The sequence below is a fragment of the Schistocerca nitens genome, chromosome 4 (genome assembly GCF_023898315.1).
Source record: "Schistocerca nitens isolate TAMUIC-IGC-003100 chromosome 4, iqSchNite1.1, whole genome shotgun sequence".
Taxonomy (NCBI): Eukaryota; Metazoa; Arthropoda; class Insecta; order Orthoptera; family Acrididae; genus Schistocerca; species Schistocerca nitens.
In genome coordinates, this window is record NC_064617.1 from 236382558 (window position 1) to 236409270 (window position 26713).

General features: G+C 38.0%; 2 protein-coding genes across 3 annotated transcripts in view; one reads left to right on the forward strand and one right to left on the reverse strand.

Annotated features, from left to right (window-relative positions):
* Window positions 1–25203, reverse strand: part of LOC126252040 (enoyl-CoA delta isomerase 1, mitochondrial-like) — a 51372-nt gene extending 26169 nt beyond the window's left edge. The window contains exons 1-4 of one of the 2 annotated variants that reach the window (XM_049952832.1): window positions 24896–25203; window positions 24424–24585; window positions 17033–17157; window positions 7522–7668 (exon numbers count right to left, since the gene is read on the reverse strand). In XM_049952832.1, the coding sequence (XP_049808789.1) occupies window positions 7522–7668; window positions 17033–17157; window positions 24424–24583 (432 nt within the window). In that variant the 5' untranslated portion in view covers window positions 24584–24585; window positions 24896–25203. Of the gene's footprint in view, window positions 1–7521; window positions 7669–17032; window positions 17158–24423; window positions 24586–24716; window positions 24856–24895 lie in introns of those variants that run through there. The other variant, XM_049952833.1, reaches the window with a different exon arrangement.
* Window positions 25204–25492: 289 nt separating this feature from the next.
* LOC126252041 (meiotic recombination protein DMC1/LIM15 homolog) overlaps window positions 25493–26713 on the forward strand; it is a 164990-nt gene continuing 163769 nt past the window's right edge. The window contains exon 1 of the mRNA XM_049952834.1: window positions 25493–25520. The gene's annotated coding sequence lies outside the window, so the exon portion shown is untranslated. The remainder of the gene's footprint in view (window positions 25521–26713) is intronic.

Below are 26713 nucleotides of genomic sequence, written 5' to 3' on the forward strand. Positions count from 1 at the left end.
ATTGCAGAGAATATGTGGTGAACTTTATGATACCACATGGACCAGCTGCTGGATATAGGTTTCCAGCTGAAGGACAGCAACAACACCATCAGTGCTCACTTCCTGTTCACAATGTTTTGAAGACTAAGTGCTCCAGTACCTACTAGTTCAACAGGAATACATCACTGTATCAAAGAAAGATACTGAATCAGTGGAACACATTTTTTGTTCACTGACTGGCTAATTTCAGCACAAAACAGAGTGCACAGAAGTTGAATAAATTGAAACCTTTAAGTCTTTGGACCTGTCACATACATACATTTTGGAACTGTTTAAAATGCTTGGAAAGTGAGTCTCTTACTCATCTTTCAAAACTAAAATTATGTTAAATACGGCTAGGTTTTGATTTTTATGAGCCTGTTATGTGCTAATAAAACAGGTTTCACATATGGTAAAAATTTCAACTGTTTATAAAACCTGTTCAACCTAAAAGTGGAAGCTCTCCTTTTCAGGGAATGTAAAGCTATATGGTACTAATCAACAAAAAAAGGATCAAAATTTTATGGATTGGCATTTGGAAAAAAAATCCATAAATTATAAAAATGTTCAGAATGCTATAGTAAAATAACTTTGACAGATAAGTCCAAATGGAGGATTTCTTTGTAATCATAAAGCAATTATCATTCAAATAAAAAAAAACCACCAAAATATCTAGAACTGTTCCATTTTAAAATTTTTTCCAAAATTCACATCTTCAAAATGGTATTTGCAGTGTCATCTTTTGAGGGTTGTATGTCTAAGCAGAAATTTGTTTGAGGAAAACAAAAAAATACGTGTTTCTTACTAAGTCCTTCATTTTAACATATGCTAAAATCAATAACATCCGAGACTATGAAGGTAAGATTTTTTCCTAGCCTGCCTGAATTGATATGGACTATGCCTATATTATATATTTCAAATGACATCAAAAAGCATGTTACATCAATCTGAAGTTTTTAATTTTGTGTTTAAAAATCATTCACTCATGAGGACATATAGATATACCACTGTCTGACTGCTACACAAACTCTCAAGTAGAGAAGATACAAATAGGCACCCCTGCTGTTGAAAAGCAACTGAAAGAGTTGAAGACAAATAAATCCTAATTTGGTTTCGAAACCTAATTTGGTTTTACAGAGAGTAGCTCTTTGGCACTGGTCCCTTACTCAACTTGCATTTGTCACAAAGCTCTCTCGCAGTGCAAAGTCCTTAGTGTCTCAATAAAAGTGCAGGCGACTCCCATATATTCTAAACGTAAAAAAAAAAAAAGAGACACACAAATTACAGACCAACATCCTTAATTTCAGTTTGCTGCAGAGTTCTTGAGCATATCCTAAGTTCAAATATAATGAATTTCCTTGAGAGAGAAAAAGCTAGTTTCCACAAATCAACACAGATTTAGAAGGCGTCTTCACATGAAACTCATCTTGCCCCTTGGTCGCATGATAAACTGCAAACCACAGATGAAGGACAGCCAGATTCCATCTTGAAACTTCCATGCAGATTGAAACTGTGTGCAGGACCGAGACTCGAACTCAGGACCTTTGCCTTTTGCACGCAATTTCTCTATCATACTTGTAGAGCACTTGCCCACGAAAGGCAAAGGTCCCGAGTACAAGTCTCGGTCTGGCACACAGTTTTAATCTGCCAGGAAGTTTCATATCAGCGCACACTCCACTGCAGAGTGAAAGTCTCATTCTGGAGATTCCATCTTGCCAGATGTGGCCTGAGCTCCCAGTTGGTGCACATCGACAGCACAGAAAGATATGTATACAGCTTCTTTTCTGTGTCTACTTCGTAGATTCTTACTTAAATTGTGTGTGAGTTTTGTATAGGAGGTGTAATTTCGAGTTTTAGTTACTGTAATCGTAAATTCAGGCAGATTGTAGCGCAGTCGTTAGGCATTTGTACAGGTTAGTTCATACATTCTTTGCGTGTTTCCCTTGCGTTATCTAGGCACGGACTCGTGTTTCAGTAACTGTTGTTCAACATCGATTAGAATGGACAGGGACTGTGATTGCTGTGTTCGGATGAGGGCTGAGTTGGCATCCCTTCACTCACAGCTGCAGGCGGCACTGACTTCGGTTGCGCAGCTTGAGGCTGTTGCCAATGGGCACCACTGTGGGGAGCCGGACTTGGGTATCACGGGGATGTTAACCTCGTTCCGTCTGTCCCCAGATCGGTCTGCCGCTGTGGTTGCCCCAGTTACTGCCTGCAGTGGGGCTGAGCCCTCGCCTGTGGTTGATTGGGAGGTCGTTCCAAGGCGTGGCAGGCAGCGAAAGACGTCTCCTGAGGCCGACCAGAAAGCCTCCCCGGTGCGTCTGACAAACAAGTTTCAGTTACTGTCTCTGGCTGAGACAGATGCAGCTGCCTGCCCTGTTTCAGAGGATGATTCTCTGCCTTCAAGGTCCGGGCAATCGCAGAGGGTGGGTTTATTGGTAGTTGGGAGCTCCAATGTTAGGTGCGTAATGGGGCCCCTTAGGGATATGGCGGCTAAGGAGAGGAAGAAATCCAGTGTGCACTCTGTGTGCATTCCGGGTGGAGTCATTCCTGATGTGGAAAGGGTCCTTCCGGATGTCATGAAGAGCACAGGGTGCAGCCAGCTGCAGGTGGTGGCACACGTTGGCACTAATGACGTGTGTCGCTTTGGATCTGAGGAAATTCTCTCTGGAGTCCAGCGGCTATCTGATTTGGTGAAGGCTGCCGGTCTTGCTTACGAGATGAAGGCAGAGCTCACCATCTGCAGCATCGTTGACGGAACCGATTGCGGACCTTTGGTGCAGAGCCAGGTGGAGGGTCTGAATCAGAGGCTCAGACGGTTTTGCGGCTGTGTTGGCTGCAGATTCCTTGACTTGCGCCATAGGGTGGTGGGGTTTCGAGTTCTGCTGAATAGGTCAGGAGTTCACTACACTCAGCTGGTGGCTACACAGGTAGCAGAGGCTGTGTGGCGTGGATGGGCGGTTTTTTAGGTTAGACGGTCTCGGGAAAGTACAGGGTGGGCTGCAATCTCAAAGGGCGCATGGCAAATACAGGACGTGCTTGGATCAAGGAACAGTCGGAATTGTAGTTGTAAATTGTTGTAGTTGTGATGGGAAAGTCCCTGAGTTTCAAGCGCTAATAGAAAGCACAGAAGCTGAAATCGTTATAGGTACAGAAAGCTGGCTAAAGTCTGAAATAAGTTCCGCAGAATTTTTTACAAAGTCTCAGACGGTGTTCAGGAAAGATAGATTAGGCAGAATTGGTGGTGGAGTGTTTATCTTGTAGTGAAGTCGAAGTAGATACTCCGTGCGAATTAGTATGGGTGGAGGTTATACTTAACAGCTGAACTAAGTTAATAATTGGCTGCTCCTACCGACCCCCAGACTCCGATGATATAGTTGCTGAACAGTTCAGAGAAAATTTGAGTCTCGTAACAAATAAATACCCCACTCATATGGTTATAGTTGGTGGGGACTTCAACCTCCCTCGATATGTTGGCAAAAATACTTGTTCAAAACCGGTGGTAGGCAGAAAACATTCCAAGATTGTCCTAAATGCTTTCTCTGAAAATTATTTTGAGCAGTTAGTCCACGAACCCACGCAAATTGTAAATGGTTGCGAAAACACACTTGACCTCTTAGCCACAAACAATCTAGAGCTAATAGAGAGCATCACGACTGATACAGGGATTAGTGATCACAAGGTCGTTGTAGCTAGGCTCAATACCGTTTCTTCCAAATCCACCAGAAACAAACGCAAAATAATTTCATTTAAAAAAGCGGATAAAGTGTCACTAGAAGCCTTCCTAAGAGACAATCTCCATTCCTTCCGAACTGACTATGCAAATGTAGACGAGATGTGGCTCAAATACAAAGATACAGTAGCAACAGCAATTGAGAAATTCATACCTCATAAATTGGTAAGAGATGGAACTGATCCCCCATGGTACACAAAACAGGTCCGAACGCTGTTGCAGAGGCAACGGAAAAAGCATGTGAAGTTCAGAAGAACGCGAAATCCTGAAGATTGGCTAAAATTTACAGACGCGTGAAATTTGGCACGGACTTCAATGCGAGATGCCTTTAATAGGTTCCACAACGAAACATTGTCTCGAAATTTGGTAGAAAATCTGAAGAAATTCTGGTCGTATGTAAAGTACACAAGCGGCAAGACGCAGTCAATACCTTCGCTGTGCAGTGCCGATGGTACTGTTACCGGCGACTGTGCCGCTAAAGCGGAGTTATTGAACGCAGTTTTCCGAAATTCCTTCACTAGGGAAGACAAATGGAATATTCCAGAATTTGAAACATGAACAGCTGCTAGCATGAGTTTCTTAGAAGTAGATACCTTAGGGGTTGCAAAGCAACTCAAATCGCTTGATACGGGCAAGTCTTCAGGTCCAGATTGTATACAGATTAGGTTCCTTTCAGATTACGCTGATACAATAGCTCCCTACTTAGCAATCATATACAACCGCTCGCTCACCAATAGATCTGTACCTACAGATTGGAAAATTGTGCAGGTCACACCAGTGTTTAAGAAGGGTAGTAGGAGTAATCCATCGAACTACAGGCCTATATCATTGACGTCGGTTTGCAGTAGGGTTTTGGAGCATATAGTGTATTCAAACATTATGAATCACCTCGAAGGGAATGATCTATTGATACGTAATCAGCATGGTTTCAGAAAACATCGTTCTTCTGCAACACAGCTAGCTCTTTATTCGCACGAAGTAATGGCCGCTATCGACAGGGGATCTCAAGTTGATTCCGTATTTCTAGATTTCTGGAAAGCTTTTGACACTGTTCCTCACAAGTGACTTCTAATCAAGCTGCGGGCCTATGGGGTATCGTCTCAGTTGTGCAACTGGATTCGTGATTTCCTGTCAAGAAGGTAGCAGTTCATAGTAATAGACGGCAAATCATCGAGTAAAACTAAGGTGATATCAGGTGTTCCCCAGGGAAGCGTCCTGGGACCTCTGCTGTTCCTGATCTATATAAATGACCTGGGTGACAATCTGAGCAGTTCTCTTAGTTTGTTCGCAGATGATGCTGTAATTTACTGTCTAGTTAGGTCATCCGAAGACCAGTATCAGTTGCAAAGCGATTTAGAAAAGATTGCTGTATGGTATGGCAGTTGGCAGGTGGCAGTTGACACAAAATAACGAAAAATGTGAGGTGATCCACATGAGTTCCAAAAGAAATCCATTGGAATTAGATTACTCGATAAATAGTACAATTCTCAAGGCTGTCGATTCAACTAAGTACCTGGGTGTTAAAATTACGAACAACTTCAGTTGGAAAGACCACATAGATAATATTGTGGGGAAGGCGTGCCAAAGGTTGCGTTTCATTGGCAGGACACTTAGAAGATGCAACAAGTCCACTAAAGAGACAGCTTACACTACACTCGTTCGTCCTCTGTTAGAATATTTCTGCGCGGTGTGGGATCCTTACCAGGTGGGATTGACGGAGGACATCGAAAGGGTGCAAAAAAAGGGCAGTTCGTTCTGTATTATCACGAAATTTCAGTCGCCAACTTTCTCTTCCGAATGCGAAAATACTTTGTTGAGCGCAACCTACATAGGTAGGAATGATCATCAAAATAAAATAAGAGAAAACAGAGCTCGAACAGAAAGGTTTAGGTGTTCGTTTTTTCCTGCGCACTGTTCGGGAGTGGAATGGTAGAGAGATTGTATGATTGTGGTTCGATGAACCCTCTGCCAAGCACTTAAATGTGAATTGCAGAGTAGTCATGTAGATGTAGATGTAGATCTCTAGAAATCTGTCTGACAGTGCCACACTGCACACTTAAAGCCCACACATACTGAACAGACTTTCAGATATATAACTCATACTTTTTAAGAAGTTGGACTGTGTCTCCCTGAATGACAAGGGTTCATCAGAGACAAAGGTACAATCATAAAAGCCCTAGGGAACTATGATGGAACTGTCTTGTTCTCTTAAGTATAAAAACGATACAACATAAAGAGTGAGCTTCACCCTGTAACTGCCTGTTAACAACACTGTAGTGTACAGCACAGTATCATTGCCAAGTGACTGCTGGAGGGTACAGGATGACTTGGACAGAATTTCTGTACATTGTGATGAATGGAAGTTAGCTCTAAATAAGAGAAAATTTAAGTTAACGCACATGAGTAGGAAAACAAACCTGTAATATGCGCACACAGTATTAATATTGTGCTGCTTAACACGATTAGGTCAATTAAATATATAGGCGTAATGTTGGAAAGCAACATTAAATGGAACAAGTGCATAAGGTTGGTTGTAACGAAGGCAAATGGGTGACTTTAGGTTATTGAGAGAATTGTGGGAAAGTATAGCTCCATTTATAATCTAGAACACATACAGAGCATCTTTAAGTACTGTTAGACTGTTTTGGATCTCCAGCAGGTCAGCTTAAAAGAGGACATTGAAGAAACTCAGAGATGCTGCTAGGTTTGTTGTCAGTGAATTAGATCAATGTGCGAATATTACAGAAATGCTCCATGAACTCAACTAGGAATACCTGGAGGGAATAAGATTTTTTTTCTTTGTGAAACATTATTAACGAAGTTTAGAGAACTGGCATTTGCCACAGACTGCAGAATGATTCTACTGCACTCAATATACATAATGCATAAGGACCATGAAAATAAGATAAATTATGGTCTGAATGGAATCATCTTTTCCTTCTTTCTATTGGAAGTGGAACCGGAAAGGGTAATAGTGGCACAAGGTAATCCCATCATGCAATGTATGGTACCCTGAGGAGTATTCCTGTAGATGTCAATGCTAAACAATATTTCAATTGTGTCCAAAAGAGGTCTTAACTAACAGCTTCTAGAAGCTTTATAGACATTGCCAAAGTGCATAATGAGTGATGGAGATTACACTGAAGATGAATAGAGATATCTTATGCTTTATAATATGACTCAACTTTTGTTCCTCCTTCCACACACCTTTCACTAATACCACATCTCATTATCATTCTTTGTTACTCTTTCTTTATTGTTACCTGTTCATTGCTTTTCAGTTGTCTGGATGAAGACTAGTTGGACAAACAGAGAGAGATTTCATCAAATGTGAAGTAGTACTGGAGCCTGTCCAGTAACATTTTAAGTAGTATGAATTCATATTTCATTGTATGAATTTGTGACTGCAATATACGAGTTGGGATATTGGTAAGCAACTTTCCACAAGACTGGGGAAACCACTTGAAAAGGTACTTTTACAAATTGTTGCAGATAGACATCTCATCTCTTTTAGGTTACTTCTATCAAGCAAATCACACTACCTTCCTGTGTGTATAAGAGAAATAGCAATATGTACATGTAAGCCTGGGTTTTTACATTTAAAAAAACACTGTAATCACAGCTCCAACAAGAAGTAAAAATTTAGAACAGAAAAGGCTGTACTATTATCATGATAATTTTGAACAAAATAAAATTACATAGTTGTTTGTTTTTAAAAGAATGGGAAAAAATGTGTTGGGTTATGAAAAATAATAGTATATCATACTAACATTTATAGCAGCAACAGTTGGGTACGGAGTACTATAAAGTTTCAGCCACATGTCTTGCAGTGCCATCCAGAATGCTCTCACTCTATCTGCTTTTGGCCTGTACATTTCCATAATATCCAAACCAGCACTGAAAACTGTGGGGAAAGCCTAAAAACCAACACAGATTAAAGCCTTAAAATTTTATTTGTACATAACATATATGAGTACTTTATGAACAAAGACAATTAAGTTGCCACAGGTACAAAATTAAAGCTATGATAAGAACTACTCAGAATGCATGAATGTATAAGTAATTCCTGATTTTGCAGAAAATTTTATACAATTCTCAGATACAGTGCAACAGATATCTTCCCATTTGTAAACATTATCTTTTATCACACTCAATGGATGTAAATAATGTAATACATTCCAAAAACATTAATAGCCACCATGGAACTTGTTATCAGCCTGCTATTGCAAACCACAAGTAATACAACAAACTGCTAGTTTTGAATATCCTGTAAGTAGAAAATCTACTTTTCAAGTTGCTTCCTACTCTAAGAAAATGGCAGCTCTGCATCAGTTTGTTTGTAAATGTGATTGTAACATTTTTCACGATCAATGGATATGTCATGACAAATAATGGTCTTCTGCATTTATGATATTTTATTTATTTAATACGTTATATTAGTTACTCCATACATTAATCACTCTAGTACAAAACACTCCATTCATTAACCACTCTAGTACAAAACAATCACTGTAAACAACAGCCTTCTTTACACAATTTATTTCATTTGCAAAATGTAATTTGGACATTTACTTTTAAATTAAAATGTAATGTGTAAAATAATTTCCCCAAATAGAACAAAAGAATTTGTGAAAGTACAAAGGGAGTTCAAAAAGTTTTGCACAGTTGTCTCTAATTTTTTTTATTTTTTGCAGGAGGAGAATGAAATTTTTTCTGAACACACTTGGAACATTTAGCTATAAGTTGGTATATAAAAGTAGATGTCAGGTCATGACAACGGTCGGTGACAGTTCCTCTTCAAGACCGGCGATGACTCTGCCACATCGATTCACAGGAAGTTGCTCCCTGTTTAGAGGAAGGACACTGTGGATCGCAGCAGTATCCAGCGGTGGTTGCAGAGGTTTAAAGAAGAGGATTTCTCTGTACTGGACAATCCACAATGTCGTAGACCATCGACGGCAGTGAGTGATGTGAATAAGGAGACTACTGATCAAATCATCCAAAATGACAGATATGAGACAACATGACAGCTTGCTGAAATGACTTCTTTGTCATTGGGTAGTTTTGGTATCACTGGTACAGAAAAACCTGTGCACATTGGGTGCCTAGATTATTGACAAGAGAAATGAAAACAATGAGGAAGAATGTGTGCGAGAGTCTCGTGAAGACCTTTACTGAAGAATGGAAACAGTGTTTTGACGGCGTCATTACGCTGGATGAAAATATGATTGTTTTTGGCCGAACCTAAGAGCAAAACCCAATCCATGGAGTGGCATCAACCGGGTTCCCCTCAGAAGAAGAAACCAAGACTTTCACGAACAGCAGGCCGAAAGGTGATAGCCTCCTTCTTCTGGGATCAGTGTGGTGTCATTTTCATTGACATTTTGGAACCTGGCTCCACAATTAACTGGGACCATTACTGTTTGTCACTGGACAAGACCCACAGACCACAGCTTCAGCGTCAGCTCATCAGACTACACCATGACAATGCCAAACCCCATACAGCCCTTATGACACAGGAGAAAATCAGGGAAATGGGTTGGAAAATTGTTCTTCATCCTCCCTACAGTCTGGACTTGGTTCAGTCTGATTTTTACCTCTGAAGGCCCACCTGCACGGTAAAACATTTGATAGTGAGAAAGACCTTATTTCCTGTGTCAAGCAATGGTATAAAAGTCAATCCCCAGAATTTTACCAAAGTGCATTTACATCATGAAAAGAATGTTGGGCTAGATGCGTAACAGCTGATGGAGGCTACATTGAGTAGGCTCAATGTTCCAAGCATATTCACAAAAAATTTCATTCTTCTCCTGCAAAAAAGAATAAATAAATAAATAAATAAAAAATAAATATTAGAGACGACTGTGCAAAACTTTCTGAATGCACTTTGTATTACCTCAGAACACAAACTGATATGACTAAATTATAAAGCAACCAGGCAGCTAGCTGGTGTCACAAAGTGAGAAAAGGGGCCCCTATACACAGCAGTTTATCAACAATGTGATTGCGTATCATTCACTGTCATTGAAATGAGTATCTCACATTGGATTAAAAACAATAGAGCATTCATGTCAATTGAAACAACATAAGGTGCAATTTACTAAATAAATACATTATTATTTCATGAGGAAGGATTGCATCAAGATTCAAAGACATCAACAAATGCACTGGTAGAATTGTCAAAGTGCTGTCACTCCAAGCACATGATTTTGTAATCTGGAAAAAGTAAAACGCTTCCAGAATACTCTGAAGAGCGTAGTTGGCTCAATTGTGGTCAAGTTATAGAAAGTGAATTGATATCCCTCTTGAACCCATGTGGAATGCAACAAAGGAATTTCCTTATTTGTAATGTTCTGACCTCCTTCTACAAGCTGATCTTTATATAAAAGTACAGTGATATTGTGGTAATGGGTAGCTATAATTTTGTTAGTGGAGACCTAACTAACTTTCTTTGAGCCTGAATTTTTCTGCAAACTAAAAAGCAGATTTTTATGCAAAATAATGAACAAAACTTGGTTGTGGCCTGGTGCAACATCATCAATTTCAGTGGAAGTTATTCCAATTCTCAAATCAACAAAGGGTAATTATATAAAATATTATTTTTGGAGTTAAACTTCCAAATGCCTCTATGTCAATATGACATTAGAGGAAAACTGAAAGTAGCAGTAATATCAGTGTAATGTTCTACAGACACATGGCACTGTCTATGTTTTGCTGCAGAGCAGCAATGGTCGATCACCGTTTTTATATAAATCCTGGTAATGACTTCAATATGTTTGAGGGACTTGTTATTTGTCATTCCGAATTCTTGAACTACAGCAATTTTCTTGTGCTACCTTCAATAATAAAGCATTATTCACTACAAAGTTCATTGTGTGTTGAAGCGATTGTCACCGGTTTTTAAATTCTGACACTCTTAGCTTCCAATTTTGCCTGAGAGAAATGGAATGGATAGACTTGATTGCAGTCACATCTTAGACACTGTCCTTTAGTTTGAAGATTGCCAACAAGATTATGTGTAGCATCCAATGAGCTTATTGAGGATTTAATTTAGCATCCTTTCATCAAGAGCTCTTGAAACTAAACCCTTTCTGGAAAGAAATTGCTGGAATGAGGATGTTTGGCTGCTTTCCATAGAACAGTAGTGATGAACAAAACTATATACCAGCAGTGAAGGGACCAAAAGTGCTCTTAAAAATACATGTATTATGAGCATTAAAATCTTGAAAAGGAGAGCTGTAAGTAGAACTGTCCATGAAGGAAACTAATAACCTCAATTAGCAGATGGTCCTGATGATATGCATGTACATAAACTGCCATCTATATTACTGAACCATCAAAACTGTCTTCAAATCCAGTTGCAGGCTGCAAGAAATTGATTTTCTGAGTTTCATGTAATCAGTGACTGAATTTAAAAATTTAAAATATTTTCGTAATTTACTCATTAAGAGGTACAATCTTGTGTTAAAGGTTCACCACAATACGTAAAGTATTACACACAAAATAATCATACAAAATAGTTTATCGCTTCCTATATATTCTTTGTTCATGCGGTAAAACTTCAGCAACAGTCACAAAATTTTAATTTATGACCTCTTTATTACTAACTTAATTCACAATACAATTTGCAGACAGTATACAGATGTACCACTGTGTGTACCTTTAAAAGTATATTGTCATATGACATGTAGTTCAGAAGATTTGATATCATAAACAATGAGATGCGTGAAAAACTAGCTTTTCTTAAAAACGGGGGGGCAAACTACCCAAACTCTTTTCAAGAGATTATATCATTAAACTGTAATTTAAGAAACTGCTTTTATAATTTACTTTTGCTACAATCGTGTCTAAAATAAACAGTTGGACACTATGCACTGTTTGCCAAAAAGGACTTACAAGAACATACAAAGAGGTCATTCCATGTCAAATTCTCTAATTTCGGAACTTTTCCCTGCTTGACAGTCATGGATTTTGGTGAAATTTGATTTGAACATTCACGCATCTGCAATGAACACTGGGGAAGTTTAACATTTTTATGAGCAATACTGGCTGAGATATAGTCATCTGTTTAACTCTGTGCATAAATTGTGCATGAGCAAGCGTGATTTTCCTGTGACAGCTTTTAAATCTTGGGCAATAGTTTGTTGAAGGAAATGAAATTTGGCCATATTGTACAACTTTATGCATTGTCTTAAGAATAAAATGAAAAGAATTTTATGAGTGATGTTCGATGAGAAAATTTTAGGCAAAAATCACCCAAAAAATATCAAAGTTTGTCTTCATATATCTCAAAGACTTAAGATATGACGACGGTGAATTTGGAATGTAGTAACTTGACAAAACAAGATTTTCAAATATAAATTTTCACTTTCGTACCACTTTCCAACAGTTAATAAATTAAGTGCAAAGTTGAAGATTTTGCAAAAATGGTCAAAAAGGTGGTATTTTCACATGAGTCTGAAAAAAAAAGTGTTCTATAAAACTCTCCAAACTGGGCTCATTAGGAAGGCCATAGTTTTGAACCACAAAGCAAAGTGTAGTTTATTATCCAACATGGTCCAACAATGCTACATAAATTGAATCGAAGTTTCAAACAAAAATCACAGAACAAAAAAATGTGAACTTAAAATGCTTATATCTTGTAGAGTTAACGAATGTAGAACATGAAACTTAATATGCACTAGCTCATGGCAGAAGGATGCGGAATATAAAATTTCATACACCTGTTATTTTCTAATAATTTACAAATCTGTCAAAAAGATGATGACTTTTTCAAACAGTGAAAATGTGACTCCTCTTTTACAAATACCATTTTCTATTAAAGCTCCAAAACAAGTTTTGTGCAAGACAATGTGTTTGAAGCTCCCCGACCCCCCTCAGGACAGTGGGTTTAATTTCTAACATGTGCTATCAATGCTACATAAATTGCGGCAAAGTAGCTGGAAAAATCATACTGTGAATAAAGTTTTGGCTTTGGCTCTTACAGCTCATTAATTAAAGGCATGTTAAATATGAAACTTTGGACACAACAACCAAGCAACATAAGGTTTTCTAACACAAAACATCGTCATTCACATACTGCTTTCCAAATTCCTACAAAATCAGTTTATTATATCCAACATAATTGATACACGGAATTTAAACTGGAAACATGTTTCTTGATAGAACTGTGTTGAATGTGCCCAGTTTTGAGTCTTTAGTTAAATATTAACAACAACACAAAAAATATTTCTACAAAGTATCTTCCAAAATGAATCAATTAACATTACAGATATTAAATACTTCTTCAGAAAATTTACTGTGGTAACAACAGCTATTCTTGAACACTATACTAGACAACACAGTCTTACAAAATGTCAGTGATTGGAACACAAATAATCAAGTGCTTGCTGGATGAGATTACTGGTACAACAAAAGTTAAAGTTCCGACTATGGAACACATTCATCGTGAACGCCAAGTCCGTGTCTAGCACGAGTAGTGAAAAAGTTAATGTTCCTGGCTACAATCCCGAAATGATGACAAAGCCTAGATGCACCAAGCTAGCAGAGTCCAGTCCCCAGGGGCGTGACGGCGTGGCTGAAGAGCGGCGGTTGACGGTGACAGCGGCGGCTGATCTGGTGAAGATAATTTGTTCTACGCTGGTGATGTCATTGCCCCCCAGGAAAGCTTAAACCCTCGATGTGTAGAGTACTACATCTTTGTGACTGGCTGGGTTGCGGACTTAGATTTTGGTACATCCACCGGTGTTGCCCCCTGATGGACTACTTGCTAACCTCTTGGCCCTGCCCAACTTCGAGTGGAGCTGAGGGTGTTTGAATTTTGTGGCCAACAGAATCTGGCCATTGGCATTCCATAGTAGATGTGCCACAGTACAGTTCAAAAATATTTTCTGTAAGTGGAATTCAATTTGCAGCCAGAAAATTTATTTCCCACAACTGATTTCAAAACTAATCACAGTTGGAAGAACATGTTTTCAAGTGCACAGAAAATCATGTTTGAGTTCGTAATGTGCACTAACAATACTTGAAAATGACTGACAAATTTGAGGGAATGTAACATTGCAACAGGCTACATTGCTGCAACCAGTTGTCCATATTTCATTGCATGTAATTCCTATTTTTAAATTGACTAGTAATATCTCACTATATTATGTTGGTCATGGTGAGATTGTCACTACCCATTCACGAACATGAAGTGGGAACCCCAACACCACTGGGGTCATGCATTATCAGCCATGGGTGGGTTTCTTCATCCCAGTTGCCAAGCCTGTAATTTGGTTCCCCATTTTAGGTTCCAAAGAACTATGAAATTATTAATTTGTTGTTCAAGATGCTGCTCAGGTGTTTCACTGGGAAAATTTGCAAGCTTTCAGAGCTTATTATGATAATGGGGGGTATGTTGTAAACTGTTTGTTGTTGCATTATTTCAGATCACTTGCAACATGTGTTTATTTGAACATTCATTGACTTTTTGTCGACTCAAACAAAGATCACAAAAATCTATTACTACACTGATGCCTCAGCTGCACAATATAAAAATTATAAGAATTTTTTCAATCTGTGTAGCCACAAAAATGACTTCAAAATTGATACGGAATAGAACATTTTTGGCACCAGCCACAGGAAAGCACTTAAGCTCGGAACGCATCAGCACAGTGTATAACAACACTGTACTATGTTGCCAGAGTATCTAGTGCAACCGTGCTCATGTCTGACATTCACAGAGTTGTTACCTGACTGTTACAACATCTGTATGTACGATAATGGATGGTTGATCAGCAACATTGTTATGCACTTCAAGAACAAAATGATACACTGATAAAATCTGTGTGTCCTCAAGGCCTGGCTCATTCATTTTATTGCCCCGAAAGACAGGATACTTGTTGGGTACCATAGCAACACCTCATTTCAAAACTCTTTTCCTTCAATATCATCATCTAGCTAACAGTATGAAGTTTCAGAAAATGAACAGCAGAAAGTGGCTCAAAAATACTGAGAAATGTAAACTGCAGTGTTGAGAAGTTATAAATAAAAACTGACATTACTTTTTGCTTGCCACCTATGGGAGGTACTGCTACATATTTGGATGTCAGAGATAAGGTACTAAACAAATGGCTTTATAAGCAGACAAGTACCACAGCAAGGCTTTGGAATGCAAATTAAGAAACCAAATTACAGATTTGGGAACCTGGCTGAAGAAAACCACTCACGGTTGATCAGCAACATTGTTATGCACTTCAAGAACAAAATGATAAAATCTGTGTGTCCTCAAGGCCTGGCTCATTCATTTTATTGCCCCGAAAGACAGGATACTTGTTGGGTACCATAGCAACACCTCAGTATTGCATAGGGTTGTTGGCTGCTCATCATCTTAAACCATGGACCAACACAATAAAGTGAGATATTGTCTATCAATTTAAAGACAGAAATCACATGCAACGAAAGACAGACCACAGGTTGCTGCAATGTAGCCTGTTGCTGTGGTACATTCCCTCAAATGTGTCCACCAGTTTCACAGGTATTGTTAGTGCACACTGGAGAATCAAATGTGATTTTTTGGATGCTTGAAAACATAGTCTTCCAACTGTGATTAGCTTGAAATCAATCATGGAAAACAGTTGCTCTAAAAACAAGTCGAATGTGATCTATTTCTGTGATTTTTATGGAAATCAATTTTGAACTGCTTTCGTAAGACTTTGGCAAGCAGTATGTGAATGATATTCTCTATTGGGAAACCTTATGTTGCTTGGTTGATGTGTCCACATTTCATGTTTATCACGCCTTTAATCAATAAGGTATAAGAAGCCAAAGTTAAAAATTATTCACAGTGTGATTTTTCTGGATACTTTGCCTCAATTTATGTAGCATTGCTAGCTCATGTTGGAAATTATACCCACTGTTCTGGGTTGGGAGCACTTAAAATGTTTTGAATGACACTGGTTTTCATACTTTAATAGAAAATGCTATTGGTAAAAGACATGTCACATATATTCTATTTTCACTATTTCACAAAAATCATCATCATTTCGACGAATTTATAAGTTATTGGACAATAGTAGATGAATGAAATTTTGTATTGCACATCCTTGTGCTACTTAAGCTATTGTGTCCTAAATTTCATTTTGGCATGCGTTATGTACTCTATGAGATATAAGAATCCAAAGTTCACATTTTTTTCTTGCCATGACTTCTGCACCCAATTTTGATTCAAATTATCTAGCACTGTTAACCCACATTGGATAATCAAATACACTTTGTTTTTCAGTTCAAACCATGGTCTTTCTGATGAGCCCAAATTGGAGAGAATTATAGAACACTTCTTGGCAAAATCATGTAAAAAATACCACATATTTCACCTTTTTACAAAGTCTTCAAATTTGCACTTAATTTATTTAGTATTGGAAAATGGTACATAAATAAAAAATTATATTTCAAAATTTTGTGTTAATGCCTGAGATATAACAGCTCATATTCATCAGAAATTCATATTCACTTTGCACAGTCATGCATGGAGTCCAACAAATGACTACATCTCTGCCAGTATTGCTTTGACAAATGTTAAACTTCACCAATATTCATTGGGGACATGTGCAAATGTTCACATACAATTTGAAAGAAATCTGAGATGGTCAAGCAGGGAGGCCTAGGTGAGTTGACAAGGGATTACCCAAAGGGATCATCACTTTTTTAGTTTACTATTTCTGATTTTCAGATTTTCATAAATCGTTGTGTGAATAATCCAAATCTAATAAAACCAACATAATTACGGTTTTGTGTCTTCAATCATTAAGGTTTTACGTGCTTAACATATGTATTTAACACATTAACTCCGTCGTTTAGTATATGACACTTGAAGTTTGCTTTATAATGGAAGTTCAGTTCTTTAAATAGCAGGGAAGGGGGGAGGTATTACTAATAGTTTTCAGAATTGCTGAGTCACAGTACATAATTATTTAAAACTAGATAATACTCGTGTAATTGAAGCTTCATGGAGAGGATGAAAATGACACAGTGAAAAGCAAACTTTTAACACCTTATAAGAGGCATTTGACCTCAAAATATTAACATTTATAGGCAGTGCACCTGAAGCTAATAAAACATTAGTCATGCTACATAACTACACTCTTCTACTTCACAATGACATTCAAGTTTCAGGAAAGTTTATATTAAGGTAAATATTACTTGCAACATTAAAAATTTCTACATGCATGCAAAATGGCTCATCTGTACTATAAACAAAATATATTTGTGTCCAATCAGCAGAAAACTGTTGAAACTTACTGAAGTGAGAATCATGCCTCTCGATTTATTTTTCTCTAGAGACTCTAAAGTGCTAGTCAGTTCTTGGATCAGTTCTAAATTCAAGCCATTCACCGGAGGCCTCCCCATTGTGACAGTGGCAACACCTGTAACAATTATGTAATAATAATCTACTTCTGCAAACTCTATGTTCTGCAGGTATCTTCTTACATTTCCTTTTCAGATTGCCCCAATCTTCATATAATATAGTATTGAATTTCAACGGAGGGAAAGAACACAAAATATTTTAGTCCTTATAATAAAATGTCATTTCAAGAAACTATGCATTAAAACTGACAAACACATTAAAACCAGAAAATAATAACATTTTGAGGAACTCTACGGTCATACATCATGTGACACTGCTCATCTCATCTCTCTCTGCAATTCCACACAACAGTCCTTCACAACAAATTCAGTTCACTGTACCAATTTGATGAGATAACCAGATCACTTAATAAAAAAAAGGAACAATGCAACACAACAAGCTGTTCTCTACTGTGTGAAAATCTGTAATACTCTACTGTGTGAAAATCTGTAATATAGAGGTAAAAAACGTGTGATGAGCTTTTTGACAATTTTGGAAAATATCATATACCAAAAAATCATGGATTTGCTCCTCAAATCATTTCTGGAGAAGCTAACAGAGAGTCTTAACACTTAAAATTAGTCACCTAGTTCTGTAAAACAATGTTCAGAATTAAATTTCACAGTTTTACGATATGAGATAATATACCAGTACAAGATTATCAGAGTTGCTGATACCTGTAAAGTATTTCAGCAGGTTTTCAGTATACGAGTTATTCACAGATTTTTTTCCATGTATGTTACTAATCAGACATTAATAGCAACAAATTTAACATACGATTACAGAACGAGTTTGTTGACAAAACTATATACGGAAGTTAGACAAAAAGACTCTCCAGAGATATACAATTATCCTTGGCAATATAAGGGTTAGTACACTTGTCTTTGTCGATCCTTGGCAATATAAGGGGTAGTACACTTGTCTTTGTCACCAAAATCATGGTTATACAGTTGTCTTGGTCACCAAAATAAATTTGTTTCTTTATCATTTGATGACACGTTTCAGGAGAACTCCATCATCAGATCTGTTAAAATTCATAAAACGTTTTTTGTCATTTTCTACTCTTTCTACTTTGGGCAGTGAGGGTGTTACCCAATGGAGTAGGAAGTGACTAGATACTTTGTGTCTATAACATTTAGAAAAATTACACTAACTTCACTGTTATCCCCAGAGATGTGTAGCAGGAATGTCCTTGTTTATAAGTAATATGTCAGAAGAGACCTGGGACTGACAGTGATGCTGTTAGCTCAGTTGCAGCTAGTTTGGGCTGAGTTTAATCTCTTACAAAACAGAAAATGCAAGAACCAATCTGACATTTTTGCTACATTTGTGGTAAAGTTACAACATCAGAAATAAAAAAAAAAAAATAGCCCTATTCATTATAACATATCTCCCATACTTGCATGTTATGCTTGCAACACACACACACACACACACACACACACACACACACTGCAAAACAGCACTGAAAGTTTGTAATGCTGGACAAAAAGAAAAAGAAAGTAAATGTAGTTGGATTTTGGTGCACTTACAGTTTGGAGGAAAGATAAGGACTGTATTACTGACTAATCTATTGATGGCAAGCTGAAATGATAAGTTACTTTGAAAAGTAATCATTATCAGTTATGATGCTCCTTTTCTTAACTGAATTAAAATACAAGATCTCTTTTCTGTCTTAAATTTTAAATATTTGTCAGGTACAAACTTAAAAAAAGGGTCCTCACATCACGTATATAGATATGCCACGTGAAATGAAGCCAGTGGTTCATAAACTAGGAATCTTAAATTTTCAAAAAACACATAACTTCAGTAACTGATGATGAGCGAACAAGGCAGTGACTTCAGTGAGATATAAGAAAACACTTCAAAAACAAGTCAGATCAACACCCTAGATTGTTATTTCCAGAAATAACGCTCCAGTGGTAACAAAATTGTGGAGAGTAGCTTCTGACAATATTTCACAAAAGACTGCTAACACTTCCTTGCTTTATTACCACAATGCCACTTCTCTTATTGAAGCTTAGAGTATCACATATAATTCTACAGAATTGTACCTCTTTATTAACTCTTCAAATACAAGGTTAAAGCTATTCTACTGCACAACAATAACATCAGCACCTCTGTTCTAATAGTGGCAATTATTTAAAAACATTCCAGATTTGCTATCTTCTTTCAGATATGAGCAATACAACAGAATTATTGGTGAAGATGTGAAGGTGTGGCTGTTCCACTTCATTATTATAACAGTGTAATTTCTTGCACTCCTTTTAGGAGTAAATGCACTGAGAAATGAGCACAAGAGCTGCAAGAAACTTATGGTGGCATCAGTAAAAAGTGCAGCTATGCATTTCACACAATATTTTTATTGATCACATATGATGCATCAATTCTTTATTAACTTTAACCAATGGAAAATCTGGGACATGTTGCTGCTCACCAAACAGATGAGCTTGGTTAGTGTGGTTAGTGCGGATACAGAAGAGGTGTGGGATGGGGGGGGGGGGGGGGATAACAGGGAAAGAGTGGGCTGTCTGTAGAAGTAAGCAGCAAAGACAGGACAGTGTGCTCCTAGGTGCAGCTTCAGGGGCTTTGATGAGTTGTAGACAAAGGAGAAGAAAGAAGGAGAGAAGAAAAGAGGACAGATCAGGGGAACACAAAATATGTTGCAGAGAGAGTTCTCACCTGTGCAATTCATAGAAGTTGGTATTTGTGGGAAGAGTCCAGATGGCACAGGCTGTGACTCAATTGTTGAAGTAAAGCACATCGTGTTGGGTGGTATGCTCAGCAAAAGGGTGGTTGTACATGTGGACAGATAGCCTGTTAGCGGTCACACCCATGTACGTGGGCCACGGAATGTTTCACCATACTGAGATATTCTTTAACAATAATACAGAAACTGAATATACATGTGTTGGAATATACTTTGTCTACTCTTCCACAGAATCGCTTTGACATTAACACACTTGTTGTACCTTGGAACCAGTTCACGTTTACCCTATTTGACCAGGTCATGACAGCGCCCTTCAGGTTTTCAACAAATGTGAGCGTTTATGAGCAAGATGCTCCTTCAGTTTTGGAAACAGGAAAAGTCTGACCAATCCAGGACCAGACTGTAGGGAGGATGATTTAAGCTGTCCCACCAAAAATCCTCATGTAACAAGGCTTGTGTCTGCCAAACAGTATGTGGAGGTTGACTGCCATGCAACAACAATTCTACACAAGAGCTTGCCTCTTCGGTGGTACTGCATAGCCCAACAAAGACATTTGAGGGTAGCACAGTATGTATTACTACTGATTGTTGTATTGCAGGGCATGGAATCAACAAGTAGGATCCCTTCACTGTCCCAGAAAATAGAAGCCACCAGTTTTTGAGTTGATGCAGTTTGTTTGAATTTGTGTGGCTTCTGTTGCAACTGAGGATGACGCCACTCCACAGACTGTTGCTTCCTTGTATGTGTGTTATGAGAAACCCATGCTTCACCCTATCTAACAGTCTAGTCAATAAAGGTGTGGCCATAATGCTCAAAGAATGCTAATGCAGCACCCATTCTCATAGCTTTCTGGTCACCCATGAGTGTGCATGGGGCCCACCGTGTTCAGATTTTTGTAGTACCTTAAGTGCTGAGTAACAACTTTATGCCAACTGAACCAGACACGTCCTGATGTTCCCACATGTCACTAATCATGAACTGTCAATTCCCTAAAAAGATGTGACCCACCTTTTGTTTCAGTGTACCTGTGATTTTTGAGGCATCCCTGATCTCTCTTCCTCACGAACATCTTTCTCCTATTCTTAAACATAAAGCACCACTTTCAGACACTGGCTACATTCATTATACCTTCACCATAAATGGTGAAGGTAACAAGTCTGCAGTGAATGCCACAGGGTCTAACATTTTCCACCTGCAGTAAACAAACATCATCTTACACCTCACAGTCGGCGAGATTCACAATTGGCTCACCCATGGTCACAGCTGTCTCTGGACTTGCCACAGGACAAGGTGCGACTTATAACTACACACAGCAACTGTCCGCATCACACCAAACACCAGAAACTGATGAGCGCCTGCCACAAGACAGATGCATTGACTGTAAGCATAAACATTCCTTACTTTTTGGATGGGCCTCAGAGAATGCCACACAGCAGTTGTAGCTATGTCATTAGATCACATGGCTGCTTTCACAGACAGTCCAGCCTTTGATGTGTTAGGAGATTCCTGTGACAGGACTAGGTTAAATGGTATGGGAAGATGTGTAGGGTAGATCTTGCATCTACATGTACTGCAGAGGTAGAGTTATGTGATAATCTGTTACTGAACATAGTGAGGAAGGTAATTTTGGTTTGAGAAGGCATCAGTAAAAGATGTGATGGCCATAGGCGACAAGACTGTACTGAAGGTACTTCTTGGTGTGGAACTGGTGTCAGCCGTAGAAGTGGAGTTGTTGTCTGGCTGGTACTCATCCTCAGTCCAGATTATGAAGATCTTATCAATAAATATGAATCATGTGAGGGGTTTTGGATTGTGGGTGGGGAGTAAGGATTCTTTTAGAGGGACCATGAGTAGGTTGGCATAGGATGGTACCACTTGGGTGCAGATGACTGTTCTGTGGAATTTGTTTGTAGGTGATGCCTTCAAAGGAAAAATGATTGTGGGCTAGGTTATAGTTTGTCATGGTGACCAGGAAGAAGGTTATAGGTTTGTTCTAATAGACTTTCCCTGCAATCCATTACAAGATTAATGTTTGACTTTAAATTACTTTATTAGGTTCAAAACTTCAGTCCCAGTTGCTAGGATGAATGTAATGGTATGATTTATTCATGGATTTGTTTCACCAATTCATCTGCTACAGTTACAAAAAATCTACTGAAGGTGTTTGCCATTTCTAGAGAATCCACATCACTTTTATCATCTTGCAGTGGGCAATGCTCGCTCTCGCTTTCTCTCTCCCTCCACTTTGTCACTCTTCCGCTCACTCCATTTATGAAGGGTGATATGTCTATTGAATAATTTTTCCTTTTCTCAGTAGCTGTCTTACTGCAGAAGGCTTTTATTTCTCTGATCAATCAGCAGTAGTCTTTCTTTTGGATTTTGTATAGAGTATTATGTGCTGAAGTTTTTTTCTTTCTTTCAAGTCATAATACAATTTTAATTTATTTTTTGGATGGGTTACCTCTCCAGACATCCAGATTTACTTTTTTTGGTACTTATTTACAGGCTATGTAACAATATGATGATAATTAAATAAAGAGCAAAAAGCTGGTCCCGTTTGGTATTTGTATCACTCTCCACATACGCTGACCAGCCAGAATATTATGATCACCTCCCTAATAGCTGGGATGTCCACCTTTGGCATGAACAATAGTGGAGACGTGGCATGGCGTGTAATCAGTGACACCTTGGAAGGTTGCTGGAGGGAGCTGACACCACATGTGCACACATATCACCCTGTGGGAGGGGGAGGGGGGATGGATGTGTTTGATTGGGTTCAGTTCTGGCGAGTTGGAGGGCCAGCAGATCAACTGGAATTCAACGCTGTTTCCTCGAACCACGCCAACACACTTCTGGCCTTGTGACAAGGCACACTATCTTGCTGAAAATGCAGCTGTTGTCAGGGTACATGATTGTCATGAAGAGGTTTATGTTGTCTGCAACCAGTGTATGATACTCCTAGGCCACAATGGTGCCTTGCACAAATGCTCGAACTCCACTGGACTCGTGGATGCTCATGTGAATGTTCCCCAGAGCATTACGGGGCTGCTGCCAGCTTGTCCTCATCCCACAGTACAAGTGTCAAGGAGCCGTTCCCCTGGAAGATGACAGTCAGCCTCCCATCAGCATGGTGAAGAAGGTACCAGGATTCATCAGACCATGCAATGCTATGCCACTGCATCAACGTCCAGTGTTGATAGACATGTACCCATTTCAGTCATAGTTAACGATGTCGTCATGTTAACAATGGCACATGCATGGGTTGCTGGTTTCAGAGGATCATCGTTAGGAATTTTCGGTGCATTGTGTGTTTAGAAACACTTATATTCTACCCAGTATTAAAGTCTAATGTTATTTCTACCACTGTTTGCCGCCTGTCCTGTTTCACCGGTCTGCCTATGTTTTGTGTGTGTGTGTGTGTGTGTGTGTGTGTGTGTGTGTGTGTGTGTGTCTAAAAGTCATTCCTCACCAGGAGATGTTGCTATCGCTTGGACAGGTTTACATCGATAGGTGGTTGGTGGTCATAAAGTTCTGGCTGATCTGTGTACACTGCTTCCCTCTTCTCCATCACTGATATATTTTTTAATAGAATGAAATTTTGTGATTTACCTTGCCTTTTTTGCTCTCATGTTTTCTGTTCAGTTCCCTCAGTCTTTTTGTTACTATCATGACTGAAAAATGACCTTCTAGTCTGGAGTTTATTATCTGAGTGTCACAGTAGCATAAACATATATTTATTAGTATGAGATCAATAGTAATTTCACTACACTCAGTTACTATGATGCTCATTTATTTTTATCATTAGGATATATGTATGCAGTAAATTCAGTAGTATCTTTATGTTCTTTGTATTTTTTGAAGGCTTTTGTTCTCTAAATCATCAAAATATTGGAGAGACATAGGCAGTCAAGAAACTAAATATGAAAAGAGTCTACTAAGATAGGCAAATAACAGACTCATGAACTGTGTGTGGATTAAATTTTAAGTAATCAAAATAACACAACTTATATCTGGAATTTTTCATCGGTGGATTACCGCATTTACCACATAAGTGACCTAAAATTTTACTCAGATTATCAGTTGAGAGAAAGTGAGTTTGCATGGAACTATTTCCTTTTTATTAACAACAATGTTTTATAACCCCCCCCCCCCCCAAAAAAAAATAAATAAATAAATAAAATCATTCTGTGATTCTTCATCAGTTTATCTGTGACCAGCCCCACAACAATTTACTAATCCACTCCGTGATGACTAGTTACTGCCAAAGAATCTCATGTTGTTTACATTTAACATTAGTATTAACTAATATGGATACCTTACAAAAATAAGATATTTATTATTGCATAAACGGCAAACTCTGTGCCTAGGTATAGCTACTCAAAAAGATTTTGGAGATAATGCTGAGAGATGGTTTGAGGAACAATAGAATAAGAAAGTGTGATCTGGCGCTGAGTCATAGTAACATGTTGTTCTTCACTGTTATGCAAAGTACTATTTTGGCATCAAGATGGCAATTGCAGCTTATATTGCAGCATATATAAACTTGTCACTTATTACTAGAATTGTTCCCTCACCCGTTTTGTCGTTGACAGCAACGGAAACTAAACTTTCTTTCGATGAGTATTCTCTCCTGCCACTTGAAACAGTTTCGGCTGGTGCCAGAAATTTGCCGCAACTTTGGGAACGACAAAAGCTGCGTAGCTGCAATAGACTTCGCGGAGAAACCATTTTCATTGCTAGAATATGAAAAACATACTTTTAGGAATGACCATCCAGACAATGTTTATTTTCATATTGCAACGTATTGCCCATACTATATAAGAAAACACGTGAGAAACTGAAATATATTTGTTTTTGATACCGGTACCTTTGATCACGTATCATAAGCGCCGGTACAACTGTTTAAAATTATGGGTATTTCAACAAGTGCCCCCACAGCTTTCAGTCTTTATCGTAAATATGATAGAACGGCGTCTTATAAGGATAAATAAAAGTCCCAGATATTGCATTCTTATCTTTTAAGTCGGTGATATGCGCAAAGCGTACCTGTTAGCAAGGTTCTGCGTCTCACAAACGATGAGATAGGACAATGAAACGATGTTGTACCCGTATTCCTAATGAGAATCAACTATCAAATCCACTATTTCGTGTCTTCTTGCTATTAACGAGATGCATAAGACAGACGCTATCTGAACTTTTCTATCTTGGTCATAACACTTTGCCCCTCGTTCAAGGTTCATGCTTTAAACTTATCCTTCCAGGTTTTTTCGGGGACAGTAAACCGAAAGACTCGATTATATTAATGAACAAAAAGTATTCAGGAACTTATGTTCTATATATCGAGAGTATTTGTATTCGAAATATAAATATCACAAGTTAGACTGTGGTTAACAAGGTTATAAGTAGCAAAGTGTTTCATAAATTACTGCCATAACGCCATAAGTATGGAAATGAACGCAGAGTAATATATAGAAATGCAGAATTTTTTAGTTTGCATTAATTTGTAGATATAAATTCCCTAAAATGCATTACAGGATATCGGCACTGTTGGAAGAAGGAGCATGTATGTTGGCGACGCCGACTGATGTGACGTAAAAGCGCAGACTTTAGTAAAAGCGGTAATTTCAAACATAAGCCGGAATAATCGTTCGTCGCAGAAGACGGGTGCGTTGTAAGTCTTTTATTTTGTGTATCAGTTTTTCCTCCAACGCAATTTTTGCATTTCTGAGGTATATAAAATTTCGTTCATTATTGGAGCAAGCAATTCATAGTGTTCATAATTCTTTTATGTCGCTGTGTTATCGTACTTTTTCTATACCAAGTTAAACACTCGACTTTTCTTTACCATTCTGATTAGATTTCAGTTTTCAGATAACGTTCGTTATAGATATGATACTTAGTCTATGGGTGATTTTGCAGCTGAAAAAATTGTTGCTTTGATGGAGAGAATATGAGAGTGAGGTTTACAAAGCAGGCGCGCGCGTATACGTTATAGTTCACATTACGTGATGTGTTTCCTACAAATTTTTGAGAACATATTTAATGGGAATATTTCTGCCCCAGTTTCTTATTTTATAAAAACTCTTATCTATCGGCGCAAAATCAATATTTTTTTTGTTCATCATCCATGTGATTGCGGTATTTTTATTTATTGTTAGTGCTCTTTATTTGATTTGTCATGAATAGACGAAATGAAAAAAAAAATAATAATTTCACGTAAAAACAATATATACACCTTTGTATAATATTGAACCATAAACAGTATAAACTGTATGAACTTCGTTAAAATACATGTGCAATAAATGCATTTTTAAAATCATATTTGCTCATGTAAATGCACACTGCATATTTGTAAACCATAAGAATGTGTAATTTATATAAAATATTTTTGCTCATCCAGAAACATACATTTGGGATACAATGAACTACAGCAAAGAACACAAATATCGATCATAACCCAACATATAATTTCTTTCTCATTCTCCATGCTAATTCATGTATTAATCTTAAATCACTACATAAGTATTATCCTGGACAAATAAATTACAATACATCTCCATTCACACTGCATCACATTCTGGTCTTCATTCAATGTTCCATTTGAAAAAAACTGCTCAAATATCCAATCATATCTCAATAAAATTTCAGAATATGCAGAAACTGAATCAGAGCACAATAACATTTCAGCATATGCAGGAACTGAGAACTTGTTTTACATCTCAGAAATGTAAAGTGGTGCACTTAAAAAATCCAGAGAATAAATATTCTTTGACCTCAACATCAATGATTGACTATTGGAGTCACTCAAATTGTACAAATACCTGTCTGCAACCATTTGTAGGGATATGAAATGTGATGATCACA